At 41.4% G+C, this 27271-nt stretch overlaps 1 protein-coding gene across 1 annotated transcript in view; it reads right to left on the reverse strand.

The window, feature by feature from the left end:
• Nucleotides 1–237: 237 nt before the first annotated feature.
• LOC129101429 (protein diaphanous homolog 3-like) overlaps nucleotides 238–27271 on the reverse strand; it is a 157935-nt gene continuing 130901 nt past the window's right edge. Inside the window, exon 28 of the mRNA XM_054611260.1 lies at nucleotides 238–1915. Coding sequence (XP_054467235.1) covers nucleotides 1545–1915 — 371 coding nt within the window. The 3' untranslated portion in view covers nucleotides 238–1544. The remainder of the gene's footprint in view (nucleotides 1916–27271) is intronic.

Genomic DNA, 27271 nt, shown 5'->3' on the forward strand with positions numbered 1-27271 from the left:
AGGCTGAATATTGAAGTCCCATTGGTCACTAATTAAGCAGAATACTTTATCAATGCAAATTTTTCAGAATAGCCATAGTGAGGATGTGATGTGTTTCTGCTCACTAACTTAGTAAATGTTACTATAAGCAATACTGGGGACAAAAAACCCACAAAAACCTTGGCATATGTTTGAAACTTTTGTGATCGATGAAAAAGACAACAAACCCTTTTTTATTTATTTTATTGTAAATGGTTCTATAAAAGTGGAAGAATACAACAAATATGCTGGGGATATGAGTAATCTTGGGGAGATAGGAGACGAAAAGCAGCATCAATTCTGGTATTCTTCAGGCTGGATGAACTTTTGTGCCACATTTTTTGAACAATAATACTCTCAGATGGTGTTCCCATTCTGCAGACTTGTTCTCAACGTGTACAAATGTTCTCACTGCCAGTGACAGAGATACAAATCAGTCTAGTGCAACCAAAAATCAACTTGTCAATGACATCTAATTGCTGTTAGAACCTGAAAGTACAATCCTATGACATAACTTGTATATATTGGTCCTTCGTGTATTCTAATTTCTAGTTTTATAGAATGCAGATAACTTTATTTTCTTTTTCTTAAATACAAATAAGATCAATGCTTTGATTATAAAAGACACCCCATCACAATAATGAAAAAGACTCAAAGAAGAAAAAAGAAGGAAAAACAGACACAAAATAATTAAATACAGAGAGTAATAAATGCAGATATAAGCTTAAGCTCTTTTAATTGTAACATTTATATGAAAATAAAAGATGAGTAATTGAAAACTAAAATGTAGGTAGGACAAGATAATATGATAAAGGTGTAAAATAAATGACAGTGGAGGTAATGATAGGAAGAGCAACTGCAGAAATAAATGTGATATATTTTTTATATAATATTGCATACTTCTGGATTTCAAAGAACGTGCTCAACTACATTGCATCTTACAATATCAGAGAAAAACTGATATATTCCAATTCTTTGGAATATATAAATGATTTGAATGATTTACTGGACGACACTTTTCAGGATCAGGTAGAGACTGCTAAATCTATTTTAGGCAGCATCTTCTCTTTTGACCTCTAATGTCTGACACTAATATGCTAAAGTGTAACCATTAACTCACACATTTGTAAATATATTATCTATTATCTATCCTCTGAGGACATTATGTAAGCCAAAGTGTGACCAGCAGTGCTCTACCTACCTGAATTGTCTTTTAGGTTTTAAGATTGATCTGTATCATTGAGTGTTAAAAGCATAGTCCTCAAATTAATTTGGTAGTTTTATTCAAATCATTTTATTATTGAGCTAATTTAAAACTCCTTGTTTGGTTAATTAGCATTAAGACTTGTAATTGAATTGCCCTTCATGCCTCACAAGTCCTTCAAAACGTCTTACTAACTACATTTTCTGCTTGTTTCCATACAGAGAAGCAAAATCTTTTTGGTCACATTCAGAGTGTGTTGATGTGTATGGGTGCAAACATTCTGTATACTGTGTGTCATTTCAGAGATAATGTAAGACAAACCTCACAAGGCCCTGAGTCTGGCCAGCAGAGCCTCTAGATCGGACTCCCCGTTGGTGCTACAACCACTGCCGGGAGTACCAGCGGAGGACGACTGGAAGGCTGGAGGCTCTGCTTCAACCTCCGTCTCTTTCTCCGGCGGCTTCACTGTCTCTCTCTCCACCACCCTCTCTCTGCCCAGCCAGTGACTGTGACTCTGGGTGTTCTTGTACCTGCGGCCCGCCTCCGAACCTGCAGCAGCCTTGGCCCGGGCTGCAGATGGATGGCCCTCAGACTCGTTATGGGCCTCCTTGGCAGGGGCGGCTTTCACCACCGCTGAACCTAAATTTATATTCTGCCGAGAGCGAGACCTTTGTAAAGGTGCCTTGTTGTTTTCTGTGAGTAAAAAAAAAAACAAAAAAAAACAGTGACACAAAAGCAGTGAGAACAACTGTGAGTATCAGGGAGGAGAGGGAGAAGAAGTGACTCCTTAAAGTCACTTAAAGCAAGGGGTTAATGAGATTACAGAATCAATTAGTAAAAAGCAAGGTTAGAAAAACAAGCAAGGTAAAACAAAATTAATCGGCAGTCATTCTGCAGCAAATAAAAAAATGTCATTACAATCAGCATGCACATACAGGTACAAACATTAAATATGACCTCTGCACTTAACCCATCCTATGACTTTTTAGGATCAGTCCATCAACCTTGTAGATACACTCTAGCAAACACATGCATAACAAAGCAAAGGTACACATATCCACCCGAGCTCACTGTGCACACCGTTAGTGGGAATGAATGCACACACACACACACACACACACACACACACACACACACACACACACACACAGACACACACACACAGACACACACGCTTTGGAAGTGAATACCTTGTATACAAACACTGATGAGGACACGTTTCCTGCGGCAGAACTGTGGCAAGCAGCAAGCTCAATATGATGAAATGGATATGTCTGATCAACCGTAACAGAAGCTCAATAACATGGCGCGTCCCCCTTTTCCAATCTCCCAGTCTCTTTCCCTTTTCTCTTACATGACACCCTCCCACCTCCACCCACCTCCCCTTATTCCCCCATTATCATCCATTCTCCTTCCTCCGCTCTTCATCTCAGCTCTGTGCTCCTACAGTAGTCCTCTTCATCTTTCTTATTTCTCTCACCCCTCCCCTCCCCTCTCCTCTCCTCCGGTTTCCGACTTAAAGCACACCCCCAGACAGACAGTGGAGCACAGTGACGGCCAGATCAGACCTACGTTCTGAATTATAATCCCTCTGAGTAGATCTTAGACTTCATCATCAGTATGTGCGCGCTGGAAGGAGAGGGTAAATCCATATTCATGTGACCTTGAGCGGCAGGCTGAGAGGAGTGACGCTGAGAGGAAAGACACCAGTGCATTTAAAATTTCCTGTGCCTGAAATGTCTGGCAAACAGGAGTCAAACACAGCAGAGCAGAACAGAGCGACCCGCTCTGTCAGCCAATCGGTAATGAGTTTGGAGCGTGGCCAGTCAGTCATGACAGTGTGTTTTATGGGCCGCGCTGACGAATGACAAGGAACGTCCCTGAACACAACCTCTGACAAATAAATAAGGATAAAGGGAGGAAAGAGAGCAGACAAGAAGGAACCGACTGCAAAATTAAGCAAAGAAATCCAAAGATCACACACAAACACACACACAAACTTGTTAAGCAAACAAGAGGCAGTTGGGGATTTTAAAAGGATGAAATGAGTAGAGTGTGTTGCCTTCATGCTGTGACTGAACAGTTACCACAGCTGAAAATGCAAGTCTCCTCTCATTATCTCACCCCTTTTGCTCTCTCTTCCTGTTGTTACAGTCTCAATCTTTAAAAGATGACAATTATTCCCCGCAGTGGATCCTCTCGCTCCCCGATCCCATCCGGTTCCTCTCACTCCTCCCTCTTAAAACCTGTCATCTAGCCCTCCCCCGTGTGTCTTTGTATTCCATCGGGCCAGTATCTCACCAACACACATTTCCTTTACAAATAACACACTCTCAGGTTGTGATGTTGAGAAAAATTATCCAAATGGTATCAGCGATTTACATTTTAATATCTTGTTTACACTTCTGTCGAAATGTTTCACTGATGCCACCTCCGTCTTCTTGGAGAGAAAGAAAGAGAACATGCTAGCGGGTGTTATCAGACATCAGTTTGTGTCAATATTCCAACATCAGCATCTTATTTATTTTAGCATTTATTACCATGATTTAAAATGTAACTATTTTCTACTCGGCATGAACATATAAATTCAAACTTCAGAAAGAGATTAAAAAAACGCCCCACTTCAATATAAGCTTCTGTCCAAAGGTTCAATTATTTTCCTAACAGGGCCCTGGCCCTTTAGTGGGGAACATGATCAAAGAGCCGGCAGCTTCAGTTTCTTGCCCGCCTGTGACACCTAGCTGTCCATTCCTTTGAAGCCTCGCTAGCTTCTCAACGTATGACTTCATTGCAGCTGTAAAACATGTCTGAGAGATGTAAAACATGTCTCATCTCAAAGGTTTTACTCCTTTAACCAACAACTGACACGGGTTCTTTAGGAGAAGGAGTCAAGTGGAACATGAAGACAATTCCGACGCCTTTTATTGAACTAGTGCCGTGATGGTGGGGTGGAACATTTATCCCTCTGAGACAGTTTGACACCCGATAAGCAATCCCATACAAAAATCTTTGCAATAAGAGTTAGTGCATTTCAGTTCTGCTTAAACTTGGCTTTCAATTGTAAATAAGTGAAAGTGTTGAAATTTAAACTGGCATTAACTTAATAAGAAAAATAAAGTACAAAAAAAAGCCCTAAAAATAATATCAACTGCCACACTATCAGTAGTTCAAAGTGTACTCCACCTACTGTATGTTGTTAAACTCACAATGGGAAGTCAAAAAGGAATTGAAATTAATGCAGCAGAACCAGAGAAAATGTCTCTCTTATTACAAGCATTCCTTTTCCTTGGTTATATTTTGGCGCCTACATTACCCACAATTCTACTCCACCACAGGCTGTTTGGTCGGAGAAATGGCGAGAGGGCTACAGAGGTCTGGAGTGCTAGCTTCTTTCTTAGTCCACAGACCACAGATTCTTTTCATTTTAAAACTTGTCCTCAGCCCCAACAGACTCCGACTCAGTTGACATCACTTGAGGCGATTTATTAGATTCCGAACAGCCACTAAAACTTTTTTCACAAAGCAGTATTACTCTCAGGGACCTGTAAACAAACCTTGATGTACGACATTGGTTCTCCGTTAACAATAAGCAGTGACAAAAAAGGGCAACATTTTGGACAGTCCCCAAAGGGATGCATTTTTCACTTAAATGTTGACATCTGGGTATTGTTTACCTCCATTTCAGGGTCATATTCATCCATTTAAATCTGGCACTTTAACAACACCAAATGTGTGCATGTCCTTGTGAATAAAAAAAGCTTATTGCATCAGTTATTGCCTTTGACCAGGAGGAGTTAGGGGCAAGTAGGGTTAGCTGGCAATGCAAGCTTTGTTGTAACCTTGGGTTGACTGCTCCTTGCAGGTTGTGTTTCAGACAGCACTTTATAGTTCTTGCATGCTGTTTTCCTAAAAGAGTAAGTTGGTGAAGGCTTTGTTTTGTTACATGTTTTGCATGCTGCATTTCCTTTGTCAACATTTTGGCAGTCTAGCACATGGTGGATTCTTTGCACCACCCCTGATAATACCCGATCAATTTTGAAATTTTTGATCTGTGCATTGATGTAGTAACATCTTGCACTGTTATATTGATTTTCCAAAACGTAGCAGTTGATCTTCACACCTCTCTGCAATGCTCTATTGGAAAACCTTCCCTGTCCAATATTAGAACAGAGTGAGAAGCTTTATTCCATCTGCAAATAGCAGCAAAAAGGAGTTCACATTTCCTCATGTAAGACCGTTTGATCCATTTATATTTGCTGCTTCAAATGATGCAGATGAGCTTTTCACTCATCTCTCTTCTTCTCCTCCTCCTCTTCTGCTCTCTTGAAGTCGGGAGAAGTTAGCAGGCAGTCAGGCTTAGGCAGGGAGCCTCAGCAGAGAGACGGAAAGTGAAGTCTATACTGCAGCAGAGCTTGCCTGTCTTTGTCTTTCCTGACTGTTAAAGCTAAACCACCTGCCACCGATGAAGTGACAATGAACTCATCTACATGAGGAGCTGTTAAGAGACTGGAGAGAAACAGTCAACACATGAAAAACGCCTGGAGATTGGTTTTTTCTGTGTGTCTGTAAAACATGAACGCAATGCGATTCTGCTAAACTGCAGTCTATCACAGTGCTCAGTCGGCCGCCATCCTTAACTTGCTGGAAGGCAGAATGGACAAACACTTGAAAAAACATTGATAAAAGAGCTGGCAGGCTGGGTTTGTTGTGTCTCTGCTTTGCTCTTATAGTTTTGCTGTAAAATGTAAAAAAAAAAAAAAAAAAAAAAAAAAAAAGCCTTTTAACCAGCCACTGACACTGGTTCTGTTGCAGCATGAGACAAGTAAAATCTCAAACAAAGAAGAGTAATCGCCGCTCTGACTGGTTCGAGAATATCATCAGGAATTTCAAGATTGAACCATGGTGGTTTATTAAATGTCTGATAGGGTGGCATTTTGAAGGAATGTAAAAGGCCCTGTCCAATACTGAGTGTTTCTGTTTTTTTCCTATCTGCAAATAGCTGCAGAGAGGAATTCACATTTTCTTCTTGTCAGATCATTTGGTCCATTTGCATTTGCCTCTGCTAATACAGATGCAGATGAGCCTTTCCTCTCATCTCTCACTCCCTCCCCGTCTCTCCGTTCTTATGAAGTTTGCAGTATTTGATCACTTTAAGAAGAGAGTAGTCATGCAGACTCAGAAAAATACAGAGAGTGAAGTGCCTTTTTTTCTCTCTCTGCATAGTGATTGACACAACAAGTTGAAGTTAGCAAGATCAAACAAACACTTCCACGGCCGCCATGAAATCACAACACAGCTAGCTGGCATGGCAGTTTCCTGCATGTTCCGTCTAATGATTGACTATTTGCACTGTTTAAGTGGAACATCTGGAGTTTACTGCACAAGGATCAGGTCAAATACATTGAACAAAAAAAAATGTTGTACCAAAATGTTAAACTAGGAATATAATTAATATTTACTTTAATAATTTACTAATCCATTACTTATTTGCTCAGATAATTCTTTTTGTCAGGAGAATGTCAGAAAATAGAGAGCAATCCTTTGCACACTTTTCCAAGGCTAAACCTTACATATTCAAATTGCTTTTTTCTTTGTGCAATTTAATAAAAAAATATAAAACACAGTGAGCAAATCCTCAGATTTAAGAAGCTATTCAGCCATTAGTGCCAAGCATGATTGTTTTAAGAGTCTGACCTACAGTCTATTTTTCCATGCAAGGCTGGATCTCACAACTTCCTCTCCTCTAATAGACGGCTGTACATCGCCACCGAGGCCAGACAACGGATGCAAAACATCCTCATCATTTTTTTTTCTTTTCACGTGAGCGTTAAAACTGTGTATATACTGTGCAGTGAACTGCTATTATTTAATGTGTTTGTACATGCAGAAAGGAGACGTGCGGAGGACAGCTACATTTAAGAGTTGGAGAAGTATGGTGTCAGAAATGAGCGTGATGCTCCAATGTCCCCCAGTGAGCCTTTTAAAAGGAAAAAACAAGCAGACAGCTTGTTAGCCTGCCCGTGTGCATTAGGCTGGCTGTAATTAAAGATCATTACCTGGCAACAAACCAGTCATTGAAGGTTTGTCCCTTGCTTGTTCGTCATAGTTAACTGTGTGTGTGCAGAGCGCTCTGCCTAGCTTCTCCGTCGCATGGAAAAAAAACAACAACACGCAAGATTAACAAAAAAGGATGAGAGGCAACCAGCAATGAAAGGAGAGTGGAGGGAGGGCAACAGTGGGAGAAATGGGATGATGATGATGATGAGGGAGAATGATGACAAGATGGGCAGAATAAAAAGCCTCAGGACAGTGATTTGGAGGCAATGATTGTGATTTGGACTAGACTGAAATAGAGTATGAAAAAAGGGCGGGAGCAATAAGGAGCCGGAGGAAGAGAAAATAAAGGAGGTGTGGGGAATGGATTGTTGAAAGAGCACTAGAACAATCCCTGTGGGTAATGTGAAAACCAGCACTGTTACAGGTAAGTGAAGCCTGTCCTGCTCTAATGCATATCAAAGTGTTTTTTGCTTTGTTGAGCTGTGATTTGACCCCCCCACCCGTCCTCCTCTGTCTCTCCTCTCCCATATTTAACAACCCCAAATATCTTTGTACGAACAGAAGAATGGATCATGGTTTGAGCGGAAAAACAACTTCATTTGGAACCCTTTTAGGTGCAGTGTGTATTCATGACGCGGTTAGTTTCTTTCTGTCCTCTATTGTATGAATTTATTCCACCACAACAATATCTGGCTCCACATGGCATTTCATTTTTGGGGGGTTTTGGTTAAGCTAATTGATCAGTGGATCAACAAAACATTAAGCAACGTCTGTTTTCATAATCAATAAAGTCCTCATTTAAAAGGAGCCAAACATTTTTTTCTAGTTTATATTGTTCCGAATTTTAATAGATTTGGATTTAGGCCTGTTGGAAATAAATAAACAATTTGATGTTAACACAATGGGCTCTGGGAATGATTATTAGATTAATAATAACTGACAGATTAATTGATAATGAAAATAATCATAAACTGCAGCCCTAGGGGCACTACATCTGATCAAGCCTGCCAGAAGCGCATATTTTGATTTAGTGACAGTGATGATCCGTCCAAAAAGAGAACAGTGTTGGCCCTTCACAATCACCACTTTGGTATAGTTCAATAGTGAAGGCTCATTTTTAGAAAATGATGCTGCTGACGTGTGATTGAGCACAGCTTACACATGCGGAGATACTTTTATTTGTTTTATAATGTTGGGAGTTAAAAGTTCAGGCTGTTATTTCAAGTGTAAAAATTGTAACAAATATAACGGTGATACACATCCTTGGAGGTAATCTACTAACACAGTGCATGTAGCCTGGATAAGAAATCGGACTGGTTCAGAAGAGAGTGGGGGCAGTGTCTTGACATTTATAGGTCAACCTCTATGACTCACCTCCGAACAAATCCATAGTGATCATAAACATTACTTAACTGGACATGGCAACGACCTGTGCACAGGGACAAATGTGTACACAAGGGACACGCTCGTAAAGACATGTCAACACATATTCCCCCGACATGCTTTAGCAGACATGATTGAGTCATATTAAAATCAAGTGTACATGACAAAGTGAGCAGGGAGTGGGCAGGGGTGTTGGGGGTGCTTTACTGCTTAAAACCAAAAAAGGCCAACGTGGAGGATATGAAAGGGCTGAGCTGGATGTCCCTCAAGTCTTCTGCCCCTCAGTGTGAACCCCAGCCACTGTGGGAGCAGCCAAGCGTGACATTACGTTAACACGCCTTGGTGCTTCCAACAATGCCTCAAAAGTGAGCCTGGTTCAACTGCCACTAGGACTGCTACACACACACACACACACACACACACACACACACACACACACACACACACACACACACACACACACACACACACACACACACACACACACACACACACACACACACACACACACACACACACACACACACACACACACACACACACACACACACACACACACACACACACACACACACACACACACACACACACACACTCTCTACTGGCTCACACTGCAGAGGATGCTCTATTGAGAAGATAATTAAAATAAACAATACCAAGCTTCTGTTTTTATGGACCTCCATACTTCACTTCTCCACTGTCAAAGGCTAGCGATGTGATGTTTTTTTCCCCGAGACATCACACGTCAATAACATAGTTGTCAAATTCACTCGAGTGGCCTTTTTCCTTTTTTAGGAGGCAACTTGTTTGACAGACAGCCATCTTCAATGAACTTAATATACTGTGGACACAAATAGTGAGTACGAAACACAGACAACTCCAGTGTCACAGCAAACTAGCATTATCATTAGTGTAGTGTAAGGGCTACTATATGTTTACCATGCATAAACCAGAGATAATGACACTACCACACTGTGTTTTTGGAGGAAGATAAATACATGTTAAATTAATAGTTTTTAACTGCTTAGAAAAAGCAACTCCCAGAAAAAATGACTTTCCCTGCTTTTAACTGCACTGCCACATGATAACATAACTCTAGGGGGGGGAGAGAGGAGGAGGAGCAACACCATGTATAGTTTTATAAATTATCCATCTCAAGCAAGTTTTACATCTCGGCAAGTTGTTAAAATGTATTTATATATTTATGAACCTGCTGTACCAGGCCACGGTCAGCGATTATACAAATATGCTATCTGTAATAAATGGGGTAAAAGATGAAAAAAATGCATGATCTTTTACAATATAAACAAATCTGTCCACTTGTATTACAAAGAGGAAATACACCTGGCAGATGGTTGTAGCAGCCCGGGCTCTTAGTCCTGCTTTACCCTAATTATACCTACATGCAGGGTAATGGACTGAGAATGTTTCCTCGTACAGGGACAGCATCACTTCCTGGGTCTCTTTTCTCTTTGCCTCTGTCTCTCACTCACACACACACACACACACACACACACACACACACACACACACACACACACACACACACACACACACACACACACACACACACACACACACACACACACACACACACACACACACACACACACACACACACACACACACACACACACACACACATATGTATAAAAAAGCAGACATCAGACAAACACAGCGAGACAGTCTGACAGGCAAACATCACTGTGTGAAAAAAAAAACAAAAAACACATGCACGCTCACGCACACACATACACAAGCCTATTCTAATAAGCATTGGCTATTTCACTGATACAGGTACACAGCCAGTGTACTCTGCTGCCTGTGGCATGAATTAAACATGTCTTGGTTTCAGGCTTTGCTACCTGTTGTTGTTTGTGTGGTTACTGCTGGTAAATATCCCCAGCAGCCGTGGTCTAATGCATATGTATTTCCCCTCGGTGGCTTCACACTAACTAAGGGTTTCTATCAGCCGCTCTCTCCAGCAGTGTACACCTGTCACACTGGGAGAGTAAAATATTGATCCTTCACACGCCTCCAGACACGAAGCTGCCACGCACTCGCAAATGCGTCCGCAGATAGACTAACACAGAGAAGCACACACTTTTCGGTTAGCTTCCAATCAGTCTGTAACATGGATTAATGAACTGCTGGACTGAAGAGAAGTTTATATGATGGATGAGGAGTACAACCGATAGACTCCTGTGTGCTGTACACACACAGGGACTGCAGTGGATGGTGGAGAGACTGCATAAGTCATCCGTATCCATAACACATGTTCAGCCCCCCATGAGTTTTCTGATAAGTTCCTTTGAGATCATAAAGAGATGTGCTTAATTTTGAAAACAAAACTCGGTTAAAATTCCACATGAAAACTTATACCTCCTACCTGTAACAACATACAGGTAGGAGGTATAACCAGTACATTTGATTTTTAAGTTTATACAAATAGGGATTGGTATTGAACCTCTATTCTGTACTATTTATTCTATACTATTCTGGTAAAGACTTTAATGTGTCCAAGTATGATTTAAAAAAATTCTCCACTTTGGTAAAAAAAATGTAAACTCGGAAATCCATGAATGATCTCTGTAGGAGCTGTTGTTTACAACACCAGTGTATTGAGGCAATGTCTTCACACTTAGAATGCAAAACAAGATTGAATCATTCACCACTGTCCTGACATCAAAAGGTGATTAAATATTTCAAACTCCAATGGAAGACTTCCACTCTTTGTCTCTTTTGTAGTCCCTCTGAGGTGTTTCTTTTTTGCCATTGTTTCTGCTGCCAGCTGAGGGCTTGTGTTTAACACTCAGGCCGACTCTGACAGCTCTCAATATGCAGGGCCAGTTCTGCCAAACAGACTTATGAATTCCAAACAGCCCGGAGTCATGCTCCATATTTCATTGAAGTTGAATATTTAAAAAGATCAACCCACTCAAAACCCTATAAAACCTATCGTTCTGGGGCCTTGTGTCCTAAAAATAAAATCGCATCTGCCATATCGCATTACAGACAGCCACATCAGCCTCCATCTCTTAACCATTTCCCTCTCTCTGTTCCCTTCTCTCTCTGACAAAACCCATCTGGTAACCAGCCTGTCTCCATCAACACAGGTTTTGCTTTCTCTCGTTCAAACAACTGCAAACTTCTTCCTGCCTCCTTTATCTCATTCGCTTCCCTTTCCTACCTTACTGTCTGGAACTCACAATTTCTTGACTTTATTGGTAAAGTAACTCTCACCCCTGAGCTGTCCATCAAACTCATCTCTTCTTAGGGAATCACACAGACCACCAGGTAGAAGAGATGGTACTGCGTTTCCTTTCTGCAGCACAATGGACATGGTTTTTTATTTCAAAAAGTGAGCAAAAATAATTGACCAGATGTGGCGGAATTAGTTGAGACAGACTGCAATGCAGCCTGCTTCTGACAGTCAGATCAACGCGATCTGCACTCCAATTAAACAAAAAATCCACATTGACTGGTCAAAATGTGAGAAATGGACAGGAGGCAGTGTGTGTGGTAACAATATTTCACCCTCATTGTGAGGGCATAGCAGCCCTTTGTTAGGCTGGGTTTGGGCATTAAAGAACAATAGCGTAATTAAGCACTAAGCATTAATTTACCTAGATATTTATTATGTCATTAGCTGCATTTAAGCGTATCCATGACATTCATTTTCCTCCCAGTGTGTTAAGTGAAGAGAAAACAGTGAAATTTAATCAGAGCGCATAGCAAACCATGTCACCAGCGACTGATAAACCCTGGGCGAACTACACCAAAGTTAAGGAGCACAAGCAAAACTTGTGGGGACTGATATACAGTTCATAATGATTTACAGTCAATGGCCTTAATAGATTTCCTCATTCAAATGAATGATTCCTCTTTGATGGATTACAGAAGTGTCCAAAGAGGTGGGACGTGTCATCCAGCTCTTAGGTCCCGTCAGATATTTGAACAGACTAACAAACAATAAATTTGCCAAAGCATATCCGGGACTATTTTTTAACATTTAGTTCTAAACTGTAAAACTGATATTTAGGAAATTGCTGAAAGATTGGTGGAGTTTTACATTTTTTTAAACAATTCACAAAAAACACTTATTCTGTCCAGATACTGACTTTTGAACGGAAAGAGGTTAAATCTAAAAAAAAGAAAAATCTCTGGAATGTGCCATAGCAGCCTCCACTTACTGCGGGCTACTCTGTCACTCTTACAAAAGAAGTTGAATGCAACACTTCATCAAAAATCTATTTAAGACATTGTATTTAATTACAATAACTGATACTCAATAACTAATCTCTATAAATTAATTTTGCATTGACGTGCCGAATCTGTAGGCAACTGGACAAGATTTTGGCAATGGCAGCTTTTTGGTTTCTGTTTGTAGTCCGAGTAGTATTGACCAATCACGTTTGAGCGGTCATGGTTAACCAGTTTGTGTGGAGGGCAAAAAAATTGAATGTATCGGCCGGAATGCAATATTGGAACCCACAGGTTATAGTCCGACCATTACTGAGCTGTTAATTATTTTAAAATTGGCTTGTAAACTGGCTTCTTGCAAATCCAGTCTCACATTTTTAAATTACTAATCTGACTGTTAACAACAAGCAGCGATGGGAAAGGAAACCGACTGGATATCCACTGGCTATGGAACCCCAGAAATGTAGCCCCTCGCCTCAAGTGACCTATCTGTGGTCAGACTGATAGCTGATGGGTTCAGAGTTTGCTCAATTACATGCATGAGTATTGTTCTTAAGATACTATTCACCCATGTTAAAAGGAAGATTAAGAAATAGAATTGATATTACAATTAAATAATAACGATGACTTTGATAGAAATACTAATGTAAATATTTCATACAGAAAATGTTACAAATCACTGATAAACAAAGAAAATAAACAAAATAAATACTCTACTGTAGTATTTCATAAGAACAAATGCACTTTTTTTTATACACTGTGCATTACTATCTAAATAGTGTCAGTGTTTTACCCAATTTAAGCCACATTATTTTAAAAGTATGTATTGCATGGTGATGGAATTCATTATTAAATGAATCAAACATGTAGGTTCACATGCAAATAATTATGACGACTCAAGCCTGATACAGACAACACAACAAGGGCTTTATATTTTATCTACCGACTGAAATTTACAATATGCTAATTTTATGCTTCCACTTGATTTAAGATATAATCTTCAATGAATAAACATGACACACACACACACACACACACACACACACACACACACACACACACACACACACACACACACACACACACACACACACACACACACACACACACACACACACACACACACACAGAAGCCTGTGGGCAGGAGCGTGTGCATACCACCCACCAGTTGGCAGGAAAAAAATTAGATCAAATCAACCCGTACGAGAATTAAAATTGAGAGACAGGCAACGCATCGGGCCAAGATTGTGTAATACGGGCTGATGGTGACATTAAATACATAAAAAAACATTTACATAAAGTTCTAAAGCTTCACATTGGGTGCTGCTCAGGGTGGCAAGGCGGAGAAATGGTCTACAGTCTGACCAGATAACTTAAACTAAAGTGGGCTGCATAGATGTCTTTTGTCCAAGAGTCTTATTTCTGACGACAAATAAACAAACTCATATCTCTGCTGTAGTCATGATAAATCAAGGGAGAAAACACAGCAAGTGTACAAAGAGCAGCAGAGAATAGAGAGCATGCACGAGCAGAGATTAGCATGTTTTCCATGTTTTCATGCTGTTTATGCAAACCTAACACTTCATGCAGCTGCTTTAAAGTAAACGCTTCCACAGACTTGACTGTGGCGTTTGCTGTGAAACACAAGTGAACTAGTTAAATTGACACAAATTTAGATTTTCCGGCTTCACCTACTAGAAAAAGACAGCAGCAAAGCGGTGAGTCCACATCCAGGCTTTTGAACAACCCATTAGAAACTTTCTGGGTCACGTGACAGGCACTACATGCTTTCCCCCCCAAAAAAACTACTGCATGGCCTAAGGGCTTCAAGTGCGCCCACGCTAACAAAGTAAGGGACTGCCAGCATCACATTGACATCACCCTCTCCTCCTTCTCAGCAGCTCTACTCTGTAAGTCATCAGTGAAAAATAGAAAGCAAAATTCATATGGCACCACCACAGTGCTTTTGGGAGGTAGTATTGCTACGCTCTCCTGCAACCATTGGCGCTCACTGACATATCAATGCAATTAGAATCATGGCTTTGTCCCAATGAAGGTCAGCTAGCAACACTCAGAGGAAAAAAACAGAAAGACAGTGAGAGGGAGAGAGAGAGAGAGAGAGAGAGAGAGAGAGAGAGAGAGAGAGAGAGAGAGAGAGAGTCGGAGAGGAAACAAATTAAGTGACAGTGCAGGCTGAGTTCAGCTCAGCCTCTGTCCAGGGGCCTCTTCCTCTTATTCTCATACAGGCCTGGCAATTAAAAATACATGCACCAATGGGCTACGCAACTCTCTGAAGTACACACAATGATACATTTACACCTCCCAAATACATGTTAATGGACATAGCCATTCAGCACAGCGTGTGTGGCCAAATGCGAGCCTGTTTCATGTCCTTATGCACTTAGAACTGATGGCTGGCCAGCCTCGTTCAATTCAATGAACCGCTAATCAATGAAGCAGACAAATCACGCGCTTGAATAGGAGGTTGTACACATCACGGCTCAGGGGAACACATTAACCCAATCACCTCGAAAAGGTATGGATCTTCCCAAAGAAAAGTTGTAGTTTATCACACAACGCGAGTCCTCTGCAAGACAGACATCAGAAAGCCAGGACGGTGGCGTTGATTAGATTGGAACATATTGATTTTAATCAATACGAGGCCGAACAGAGATGTGTGTCCTCTCCAGATGAGGAAACGTTTTTAAACAGCGGAGCTCCATTTTGTGGCCAGCTGTTAGCAAACACCCAGGGGAGGACTTTCAAGCTGAGTAGGACCTGTAGCAGTGACCTCAGTGTGTGTGTGTGTGTGTGTGTGTGTGTGTGTGTGTGTGTGTGTGTGTGTGTGTGTGTGTGTGTGTGTGTGTGTAAGGGTTCAAGGTAGCTGTGTAAATGTAGCAATAAATGATTATTATAGTGAACTTCCAAGTGTGTCCAAATATCTCATCAGCGGTATAGTACATGTATGTAATATCTGTTTATGTATTGATGGTTTAGCACTAAAGCATCCCTAACAGATCTGGCCTAAGGGAGAGTGCAGTGCTTTACTGTAAGTGTGTCATCCATCTATTTCCTTCTGAGAGCTCCCATGGGGCTCATAGAAATCCATGCTCCCCTCAGATGTTCTATGTCTCGCCTATGGAGTCAATGGCTGTGTGGACAATGGAATGGGTTATTGTAAATGGCTGGCAGAGGATGTCAGCCAAAAGGGCCGCAACACATTCAAAGCCTTGACTATGAGAAAGAGAGGCTTGAAGTAAAATGTGCACCCATCTAGCCACGACTGCATCAACAATCAGAGAATCACAAAAAAAGTCCTGCTGACGAGGCACTTTCCCCTTACACAGAAATAAATAGTTTTGCTAGTTCAGTGCTCGTGTTAGCATTGACCTACAGAAATACGCAAAGCAGATGTGGAACAGAAGGTGTGGGGGTAAATTACTTATTTGTACATGCATGCTTAAAATTATTTTTCACAGATACAAAACCTTGAGAGAAATCAAAGTGAATACACGCGTGTGTCCGTCACACACACACACACACACACACACACACACACACACACACACACACACACACACACACACACACACACACACACACACACACACACACACACACACACACACACACACACACACACACACACACACACACACACACACACACACACACACACACACACACACACACACACACACACACACACAGGGTGTCACGATTCACCAACTGGAATCGATGTGCTGGGCTTAATGTCTAAGATACAGCTGCATCGATTCGAACAGCTTGAATCAGGGCAAAGCTGGGAGGGAATCAATGCAGGCATTTCTGTATCAGAAAAGCCTGATATGACAGGCATTTCTTTAATAAAAAAAAAAAGCAGCTAATAATGTCTTTTACTTTGTGTTTCCCTTTCTTGTATCTGCCAGTCTTGTCAGCTCAGTGAAAGTTCAGATCATATGTCGACCACTACTTGCTTTTAAGAGACGGAGGGGAAAAAACTACTTTGCACTCCGGTGACACACATGCCATTTATTTTGTCCAAACAGAATTCCAAGAAAGACAAACATTGACCGTTTATGATTAAGTTTCAAATCCTGATTAAACTGAGTACTCGTTAACTACCCAGGGAACATTAGATGAAGCATTAACATAACCCCATAACAGATTCCATGAGAATCTGTAGGAGACAGAATTCCTTTACCTGCAAAAGATTTTAAACTGTTGCTCTGTGCTCCAATATAAAAACAGCTCTGTATGTTATTGTATAAATACAGGTTTAAATCAAATTGTGTTAAATCATTGCCTATTATGAAATAGTCCACTCTTTGTCTAGTTGTGAATTGAATATACTGTGAGAACAAGAGTAACACACCTGCATTATCAACTTGCACCGGTGATTCTGTGTGTTCAGCACAATCGGATCTACAAAACAGTGTTTGTTTTCTTTAATCAGCCAATGAAAAGAACAATGGCTCAGTGTGAGACATCAGAGCATACAGGAGCGCCCGCGGCACAATCCTACTTGTAATTATCACAACAGCAATCAGCAAACACACGCAAGACAAACACGGGAACAAAGAAGAAATCGAGGGAGGAAACAAACAAGTAAATAACTTCAGAAGACAAGACAATGCACCATGACAGTATGTAACACCCTCTGTCTGCGAACAATCACAGAGGCTTTGGTGCTGTTGCAGTTGCTATCATTGATCAGAGAGGAGATATGAAAAAGGGGGGGGCGGGCGACAGGACGGCTGTGCAGGAACGTGTGGTGTGTGTGTGTGTGTGTGTGTGTGTGTGTGTGTGTGTGTGTGTGTGTGTGTGTTTGTCTTCTGACTGCTTTGGAAAGTTAGCTAAGTAACACTTTTACTTTTGGCTATAGCTACCTCATTATGATTTAGCAAAGTAGTCCAGCCAGAAAGTGCACTTAAATGTTCACCCCCCAAAAAAATACATATCATATAGCAACATCACCACCAACAAAAATCAGAAAAACATAACCCTTTATACACCCACTGAGAATTTTTTGGAGTTGTTTTTCTCTTTATGTGAGAAATGCGTTTTGCATAAGTAAAGGCACAAACAAATAATGACTAGTGCAACTTCTGTCTGAGGGCACAGGATAGGGGTGTGAAGCAAAGTATTTATTACTGAAACACCAGCCCAGCCTTGGCTTGGTAAAAACAACATGTCACATTGTAAAGCGGAACAACAGACCCCTGCAGAAGCAATTATGCAAAAAACACAGAGGGATTCACCTGGTTGCACTTCTGCTTCCAGATGGAGAGAGAGCGAATATTCCATAAGTTCTAACAAGCAACAGGTCCTTAATGAAATAAAGCAAAACAAAAAAAAAATCAAACTGGGGCAAATGTGATTGATCCTAAAGGTTTTTCAAAATAAATGACACCCCTTTTGTGTGTACCTAGATGTAGGTTATCAAAAGCTAGTCAGGTTTACTTATATTCTACAGTTTTTCACCACGCTGTGACAGAAATGATCACGCCGTGCTAATCAACTCATTTAATTGTAGGGTAGATAACATGTTCATTCAGTTGAGACAATTACTTCATCAAGACTTTGCTATTCCCTACCCTGCAAACTAGATGAGCCGTTAGTCATGTTTCCATTCAACTGTCAAGTGAATTTTAAGCAAACTTTTGAAATGTCGCACAACAGGGATGCTAATTAGGCACATTTCCATCAGTTGGTTTGGAGCGGGCGTCGTTTCGTCACAATGTTTCCGTTAGTATAGGATGAGATTTATGCATGGCTGTAATCTGCCAGACAGACAAAATAGTAGAGGTAGGGGTTGGGAACCGGAAACAAAACAAGTTGCATTGGCTATAAGTCACTATGAGAGAAAAATGAATATAGGTATTCCGGAATTGGTTTCAATTGTTAAACTTGTAAAGGTATAATTGTTCAAAGACATTTCCATATTGTATTTAGCACCTCAAGTGGGTGAAAAAAAAACTTTTATGCGCCAATGAGAATTTTATAAAAATGTTGCCGTTTCCATACAGCTTCTACACCAACAATATAACAAATAAAATATACAGGATTCTTCCGAAGAGTCTCTTTTTCTGTAGGTTAATTTAAATCAATCCATTCTCTGACACCAGCAGATACCATTAATCATAATGTGTTACGGAAAGCCAATTTGCTGACAGCAAGATCTTTGCAAACAAATATCCCACCCACACTTGTGAATGCAGTAAACATAAGATATGGAACACAGCAAAAGCTAAAGTAATGTAGAGACAGCATGGGGGTAGAGAGAGAGGACACACTATACTGTAATTGCAAGATACAGCATAGGCACAACTTGGCCTGAAACATGGCTCGTAATACGTCCATGACTGCAATTACAGTAGTCACTTCAGTGTTGCTATAGGCTTTAGCTCTGGGCATGCACAAATCAGATTTTGTTTGCACTGATTTCATATCTGCCAAACCACTTGGCGAGGAGGCCCAGGCTTACATTGTTATTGGAATTGCTCGAGTCTGGACATAATCAGACATCTCTAAACCCAGAAGGAAGATAACAGGAGGAGAACCAGCTTACACATCCGGTAAGAACCTATGGTGTTATCCTGGTGTACAGCATACACACACATTTAGCACTGGTCTGGAACAATAATCTTGTTCAGCTGCGGCAGATGGATGATGATTAAAAGACATTAGAGACTGTTTTAGTTTGGCTAATACAGGTCTTTATAATCATGATTTTAATGCCAGATTCATCAAAATGGCAAGGTGTTTGATATAGAAAGCTTTAATTTTCTGAGGCCGATTCAGCCAATAAGTATATTTAATGCTTTTTGGGGGGCTGGACCAGGTTTTCCAAGTGATACAGTCTTTAAAAAACACAACAACGAGAAAGGCCGGGACTGGAGAGATGTGCATAGTTGAAAGTGCAGTTACTTACCAACACTTTTTTGTGGTAAACCATTGTTCATTATACAGAATGTTCTAATTAAGGAGAACTAATTAAGGGGAACTCGTGCAAAAATAATCACCAAATTCATTACATACAATTCCTATAGTAATTCTTATATTCTAATAAACAAGACCATTAATCACCATTGTCAGGCATGTATCCCTTTTTCTACTGGAATGACATAGTGCATGCCATACATTTTAAATGTGCAATGTAATGCTATCTATTAGAGAAAAGATTCGCAGGTTAGCTTGCCATTGGCTTCACTTGTATGCCTCAGACCCAGCAGTATGGTGCGTGCAAATAGTACATTATTTCCCGTGAGATTTTGTGTGAAAAATGAAAAGAGACAAGCATTTATAGACCACAAACAATGTACATTGAATGGCTTTTGCTATACAGAGATGCCACTGAGGGAAATTTGTATTGAACAAAGCTTTTATATGGATCATATTTGATATAGTGAGTGGGACACTGCCAATGAGGTTGCAGGCTTACTGCTAATTTACAAACTTCACTGTGAATCAATGACTTAAGTCCCCCAAAAATGACAGGAGAAGATTATGAAATGATTCAATCCCTGATCCTGTTTTTGAACACAGACCATGTCTTGAATGAATATGATGTTGGATGCTGTACAAATGACATCTGTCTCTTTCTCCCTCTGTCTCTAATTAAAGGATTAGCCACAAATGTCTGTTTCTGAATGGAACTGGGAAGAAATCACCAAGGGTCTGACAGAATGCTCGGCTGAGGTATACATACACAGGCCCACGCTGCCTGACAAACAGGTAGAGGAACACAACTGGTGCAATCAACACAGACACCCACTGGAACCGGCTGCTGTGTGGTGCTGGATGGCGACTACTAATGGTTCATTGCCGTAGATGGGTGGAGGAGAAAAGAGAGAGAGAGAGAGAGAGAGAGAGAGAGAAAGGGATGATCTTTGTAGAGCTGGTGTTTTCCACTCAGCATGTACACAGCCACTGCTGTGTGTAACACACAGAGGATTCAGAGAAAAGAGAAAACAAAGCCAAAGGAAAAAAGAGAGCGCTATAGGAAGCCTTACTTCTCTTCCATCGCCAACACCAACCTCCTGACATGAGGTTACAGGAGGGTGCAGCATGTCTAATGCCACTTGATCACACACACGCGGGTCTACATATGAACGTAAAGATGCGATCATTTTTGCATGCATTCATTCACACACATGCTTTCCTACTAGATAGGAACCAGACGCATAGTGCCTAGCACACAGCTGTAGCTTATGAATCCTTTATACCGGGCTACCTGGATCTCATTATAACCTGATTAGATGGCCTGTTGGAAAACAGCTGTACACATGCAGTATTAGTAAAATGGCCCCAAGGCACAGACAGGCATATACTCTGACACGAATCGTGCTAATGTCTCCTCCTCTGTGGCACTCGTTTCAAAATACCGGTGGCATTTCAAACAGGAGGACTGTGACAAATCCCGACAACATCTCCCTTGTTACTACTCCTCCTTTCTCCTCTCCTCACCTACTTTCTGTCAGGCAGAAGGCATTTCAGTGGCAAACGGACAAAGCACCTTTGTGGCAGGGGCTATGGCATTGTCTGTTTGGCTTTTGTATATACTGAACAAGGAGCAGAACAATGAGTCTTCATCTTGTGTCTGCTCGACTGTGGATGGAAGTAAGGAACTGGTTATACAATTATTTGTTTTATTTAAAAATGTACGAATCTTAAAGTCCCAAGAGTTTCGATTTTGAGTGCGCCTTAACGACTGATAACAATGAGGACGTCAATGTTTTAGCCAGGAAGTGCTGATTCTTCCCGCTCAAGTGACGACTGTACCCAGCAAATTGAATTGGGTTTATCACCATCTCTTAATGGCAATATTGGTGAGGGTGTACAAGAAGGCATACAGCATGTACAAAAAGGAAACCATGACATTTTGGGGCGTAGAAAGAGAGAAAAAGAAGCGGAAATTAGGATAAAATGAACAAGCAGAAAGGGAAAACAGGGTTTTATGAATGATGAAACCGATGACTGGAAGAGGAAAGGGGAAGGAAAGGGTGCGCAGCCAAAAAAAGGCGCAGGGAAGGAGAAAAGCAGAGTGGGATTTATTCTCACCTGTCAACAGCACTTAAGGCCATAAACACATACAAAGCTTGAGCCTCTGGGGCATTGGGACAATATTGGTCTGTGAGTGTGTGTTTGTGTGTGATGGATGATTCTTCACATTTATGTAGTTTGTCATCAGAGTGTTGACCATGTCAGGACCCAAGCTGAATGTAATCCTCCTTGAGAAATCACAAACTTGTGGCTACCAGTACACTGCTGCTGTCACTGTAACATTGGTGCAAAGGCAACGGTTTCTGGTGGCAGAGTGAGCACCCTTCCACAAACACGGGATCAACACTTAACCTTGCTTTTTAATGCAGTATCATAGCCTTGATTTCCAACTGATCTTTGAACAACCTCTCCACATTTCAATATCTGTCAGGGAATATCCTGTGAATTACAGCACCATTTCTACACTTGCAAGCGTGTTGGCTCTTGATATTCTCACGAAGATATCATGAGGATATTTCCTAAAAATAAACAGCTCTTATCACGCTGTTGCAACATCGGAACGGAGGGTAAAATATAGAAGATGATGCAAACCTCATAGAGAACTAATGACAAAGACGGCTGACTGAAAGGTAAAAGGCATCCTTTCTTCCACCCTGGATCAAAGGATGCAGAGGACATGGCAAAATGACTTAATTCATCAGCTTTTGTGAAAGCCTTTCCATTACGGCGTTTTGTCCAAACTGTGCCTAGGCTTATTACGTACCAACATGCAAATATATACTCTGAATGGTGTCTGTGAGGATAGGGCTCAGACAGAAAAAAGGGAGGTGATGACTTTACGTGGTGTCTGAGCCTCCTGGGTCTCTTGTTATTCTCTCGTACTCTCTACTGAACACTACACAGAAATGGCCACTAACATTTGAAAACTGCAACGTTGTCTTCAATTCATAATGCTGCCAATTAAGAGTAGCGGGGAAACATGAGATTTTATACCAAGAAAGGTGTTACCGTGCATGTCTGTGCGTGTGTGAGTGAGAGAGAGTGAGAATTTGACGATTACAAACACACTTGAGAAAATGAAACTGAAACCGCAGGTGTTTTCTGTCATTTGTCATCTGCTGTTGCAAGTAAAACATGCATTTGTGCTGTGTGTGATGAACAATATGCAAATCCAGTTTGGAGTTACTCTCTCTGATTGGAATGAAAGCTGCTGTTAAGCCCTAATAAATGAAGACATCAAATCTACCTCAGAAAAGAATCATTTTCAGCCACATGACTACTTCACCAGTAAAAAAAGAAAATCCAAAGATATGAAAAGGGTGTGTATTGCACCAAAAACACATGGGCTGTTCATGGAAGAGGTATAACAGACCTGCAACCAACTGTTTTTTTTCATTACAGATTAATTAGCCAATTTGATTTTTGATTAATTTGCCTATAAAAAGTCAGAAAAGAGAGAAAAATGTCCAATATGATATATATTAATTGCTTGTTTTTCTGACCAACAGTCCAAAACTTAGATATCCAATTTATAATGAACTAAAAGAGGGAGAAAGGCATGAAGCTATTAATGAAGCTGGATACACAGATATTCTGGCATCAGCCTGACATAAAAAGTGCAATTTCTTATGTTGGTCACCCTGCTGATGAAATGTTGGTTGACTATTGTGATGCAAATTGTTTACTGTATGTACTGTATATGCATTGGTAATTCTTGTATTCCAGTGAGCCTGTGTGTGGGCAGCTGGCTGCATGTCAGACTGATCAACTGAGTGACCAAAACAGAGGGAGAAAAAACTGCAAAAGGGAAAGAGAGAGAGAGAGAGAGAGAGAGAGAGAGAGAGAGAGAGAGAGAGAGAGAGAGAGAGAGAGAGAGAGAGCACAATGCCTCAGATGCATGTACGTATATAGCCTGCCAGTTTGGCTCAGGCGGACAGTGACCTTGTTTGCATGATTAGTAGAGCCACTGGGGCGTGATTGGCCCTGTTACAGTATTCTCCCTCTCTCCTCCTTCCTTCCTGTCATCTCTTATTTATCAATCTAACTTTCCTTCACTACCCTTTTTTCCTCCTTTTGCCTTTATGTTTCAAAGCAGTTTGGCCAATTGTTCAATCTATTTAGCATCATATGAAAACATGTTTCACATTTGTTTTAGCAAAATGTTTCCATTACTCCGTAATCCAATGCAGCAAGGGGTCTTGATAGTATTATAGACGTTCAGGGCATCATGAATGAAAAAACAAACAAATAGTGTTCAGAAAGGCAAAGCTCCCGATTATATAACGTGTCTTTTCCCAAGTGGTGAAATAAATATCGCCTATGGAAAGCATGGAAACCAAAACAAGGTGATAGCAAGGTGGTGACAAAATGGAATAATATACAGAAAAGCAAAGGGAATTGTTCTTAAAGCAGGACAATTTTTAAAAATGTATAGAAGGTATTTAGGAGATTCTGGCTGACTGTGTTGATTTTTTTTTATGAAAGGATTCCATTTTTTGTTTGTTTATGATGACAGTATTGGCTATGTTGTTTACATAAGCTGGTTGAATTGTATTTACTTATCCATGTTGGCCTTTTGAGGGAACCTTATGTAGGCTATTTGGTTTTTACCATCCTATCTATGTCTAGCTGCAAAAGCTAATTGCCTTTCCGGGACAAATAAAAGTTGAATAGATAAAAACAAATAGCAGATGCCTGACTGGTATGTTTTAGAGCCGACGTGTGGGGGCTGAGCGTGGACTTGTTTCCACCAGAAAGCTGTGCCAACAAGTGCGGAGCCAACAAAACACAAGTAAATGGTGTAAGAAAGGGGTCAAAGCCCCCCTGCTCAACGGCACAGAGGCGAGGGAGGGAGACAGCTGTGAACTGACTCCTCCGTCTCTAAACAAATTGATTCTTAATGCAGAAATTAATTGCTTTTTTTTGGGTGAAATGACACTCAGAATTTTACTGATACTGAGTGTCATACTTTCTTATTCTACTTTTCTTGAAATAACATAAATTCTTATACTTTTGTCTCAAAATATTATGCCTTTATTGTGAAGGTTTCTTTGTATCGTTGTGTTTTCCAACAGTGGCCTCTAATATTCAATAATATCTTTCACTATGCGAGGGCTAATAATTTGATTGAGGCAATTTTTCTGTTCGAAGGGAAACCGATTTGTGTAAATAGAACATCTCCTTTCCTTTTTTTCTCGGCCATTGTATATCGACCGTTTTAATGTTCTGAAAAGCGCTCAGGCATCCTGGAATTGAAATGGAACAGCTGTGACCCTGCGGTAATGATTTGAGATGGGTTGACATAGACAGAGTCAGGTGAAGACATTTGAATGACAGGGGCAAAATGGTGCTTGACGGCCAACCAGTTAGGGAGTGGTCTCAACTGTCATCTCTGTCAACATGGGAATAACAGCAGGTTGGAGGGAAAACCGTGTGTGTGTGTGTGTGTGTGTGTGTGTGTGTGTGTGTGTGTGTGTGTGTGTGTGTGAGAGAGAGAGGCGGTACAGAGGGTGAGTGATGGAGAGAGAGAGAGACTGCTGATGCATTCATGAAAAAAATGAAACGCATCAGAACTGCAGTGAACAAGAACAACGTGGAGGCTCGTGTTGCTGATACTACACTGTACCTCATTAGAATTTGGCGGATTTGGAGAAAGCTGTGAAATGTATCATGCTTTGAGATAACAAGAGGATATGGGCAATGGAGTTCTGTGGAAGTGTTAAGAAACAACTGTTTGTTTATTGCCCTTGTGGATGTGGTGTGAGGAGGCACGTGTGTTGTGCTGTCCGGTTTGGCCTTGGCCCCACTCTCCTCTTCCCTCAATCATGAGGTAGACCGTTTTTCTTTACTGTATACAGTGTCAAACAACCAACACCCACATATAGGGACATTGAACACTGGCATTTCACTGCTTTGGTATAATCAACCTAGGAGCAAAAAAATGAGGTGTGATGTTTTTTCTTCCTTCTGCAACACAGAATCACAAACAGCAGTCTCATTTAATGATGCAGTAAGAGATGTTAGTCACGGAGTGGGCTAAGTGGAGCAGGGTGAAAAAGACACAATAAGGTGTCAGACTTTAAAGCCAAAATTGGACAGGGCTAATAAACATAGCTGAGGGTGTCTTATTCATTTGGTGATATTTATGGTAGGACTGAGTGCACAGTGTGATGCATTAACATTAAAATTGAGAAAAAGCCACAGTGAAGCTTCAGGGATGGAAATTAACTGTCAAAACAATAGTTGCGAATGTAACTACGGTTCTATGAATTCTGGATGACCGCCAGATGGTGGTGCTTTAGCACTGGATATCTCCATCTCTTCAATGTTGATGCACATCTACCATCATCCAACAATGACTGAAGGAAACGCAGGATGATGGCCACCGAGCAGCTCGCCGGTACCTCACCATGAGTCATGCACCATTGGGAAAAAAGCTTCCACCGGTTAGCGTAGAGGGACCTAGTGGAGGGAGCCCTCGAACTTAGCACCGTATGGATCACTGACTGGTCACAGGATGCCAGGAGTGAGTCCTGGCTTCCAATGGCCAAACGCATAGCTGAAGGCGATCTGGATTCGGATGCCATATTCGTCCCTCCAGCTGAGAGAGAAGGTCTGGTCTCTTTGGGAGGAGCCATGGATCCCCCCTGAGAAGTTTCAGAAGGACTGGAAACCATGGCCTCCCCGGCCAGTTTGGGGCGACTAGCAGTAGTTTGTGGCCCCCCTGCTGGATTCTGTCCAGCGTCACCCGAATTAGTGGAATTGGAGGGAAGGCATACAGAGGGCGGGCTGGCCAAGCGTGAGCTAAGGCATCCTGCCCTAGAGAACTGGTTCTCTCCATTAGGGAGAACCAGAGGGGGCAATGCGTTGATGTCTCTGAGGCAAAGACGTCCACCTCCGCTCTCCCATACCGGCTCCAAATCATTCCAACCACATCTGGATGGAGCCTCCAGTCTCCCTGTGGCGGCCCTCGGCGGGACAGCACATCCGCTGCAATGTTCTGCGCCCCTGGAAGATGAATGGCTTTGAGGCTCAGAAAGTGGGGAAATGCCCATGTAAGGAGCTGTTGTGACACTGTCAGACATTGCCTGGACCTGGTGCCACCCTGATGATTGATATGGTACACCGCTGAGGTGTTGTCTGTCCGGATGAGAACATGCCGGCCCTTCAGAGCTGGGAGAAAATGTTGCAGAGCCAGATATATTGCTCTGAGCTCGAGCACGTTTATGTGATCTAACCTCTGCTTGGCGCTCCATCGGCCCCTGATGGTCCTGCGCTGCCAGACTGCGCCCCAGCCTAATAGGGAGGCATCTGTCTCCACCACCTCTCGGCGGGAGGGGATTACTCCCAAGGGAACCCCCTCGGTCACATATAATGTTCTTCTCCAAGGCTTCATCGTCT

This window comes from Anoplopoma fimbria, chromosome 2 (assembly GCF_027596085.1).
Source record: "Anoplopoma fimbria isolate UVic2021 breed Golden Eagle Sablefish chromosome 2, Afim_UVic_2022, whole genome shotgun sequence".
NCBI lineage: Eukaryota > Metazoa > Chordata > Actinopteri > Perciformes > Anoplopomatidae > Anoplopoma > Anoplopoma fimbria.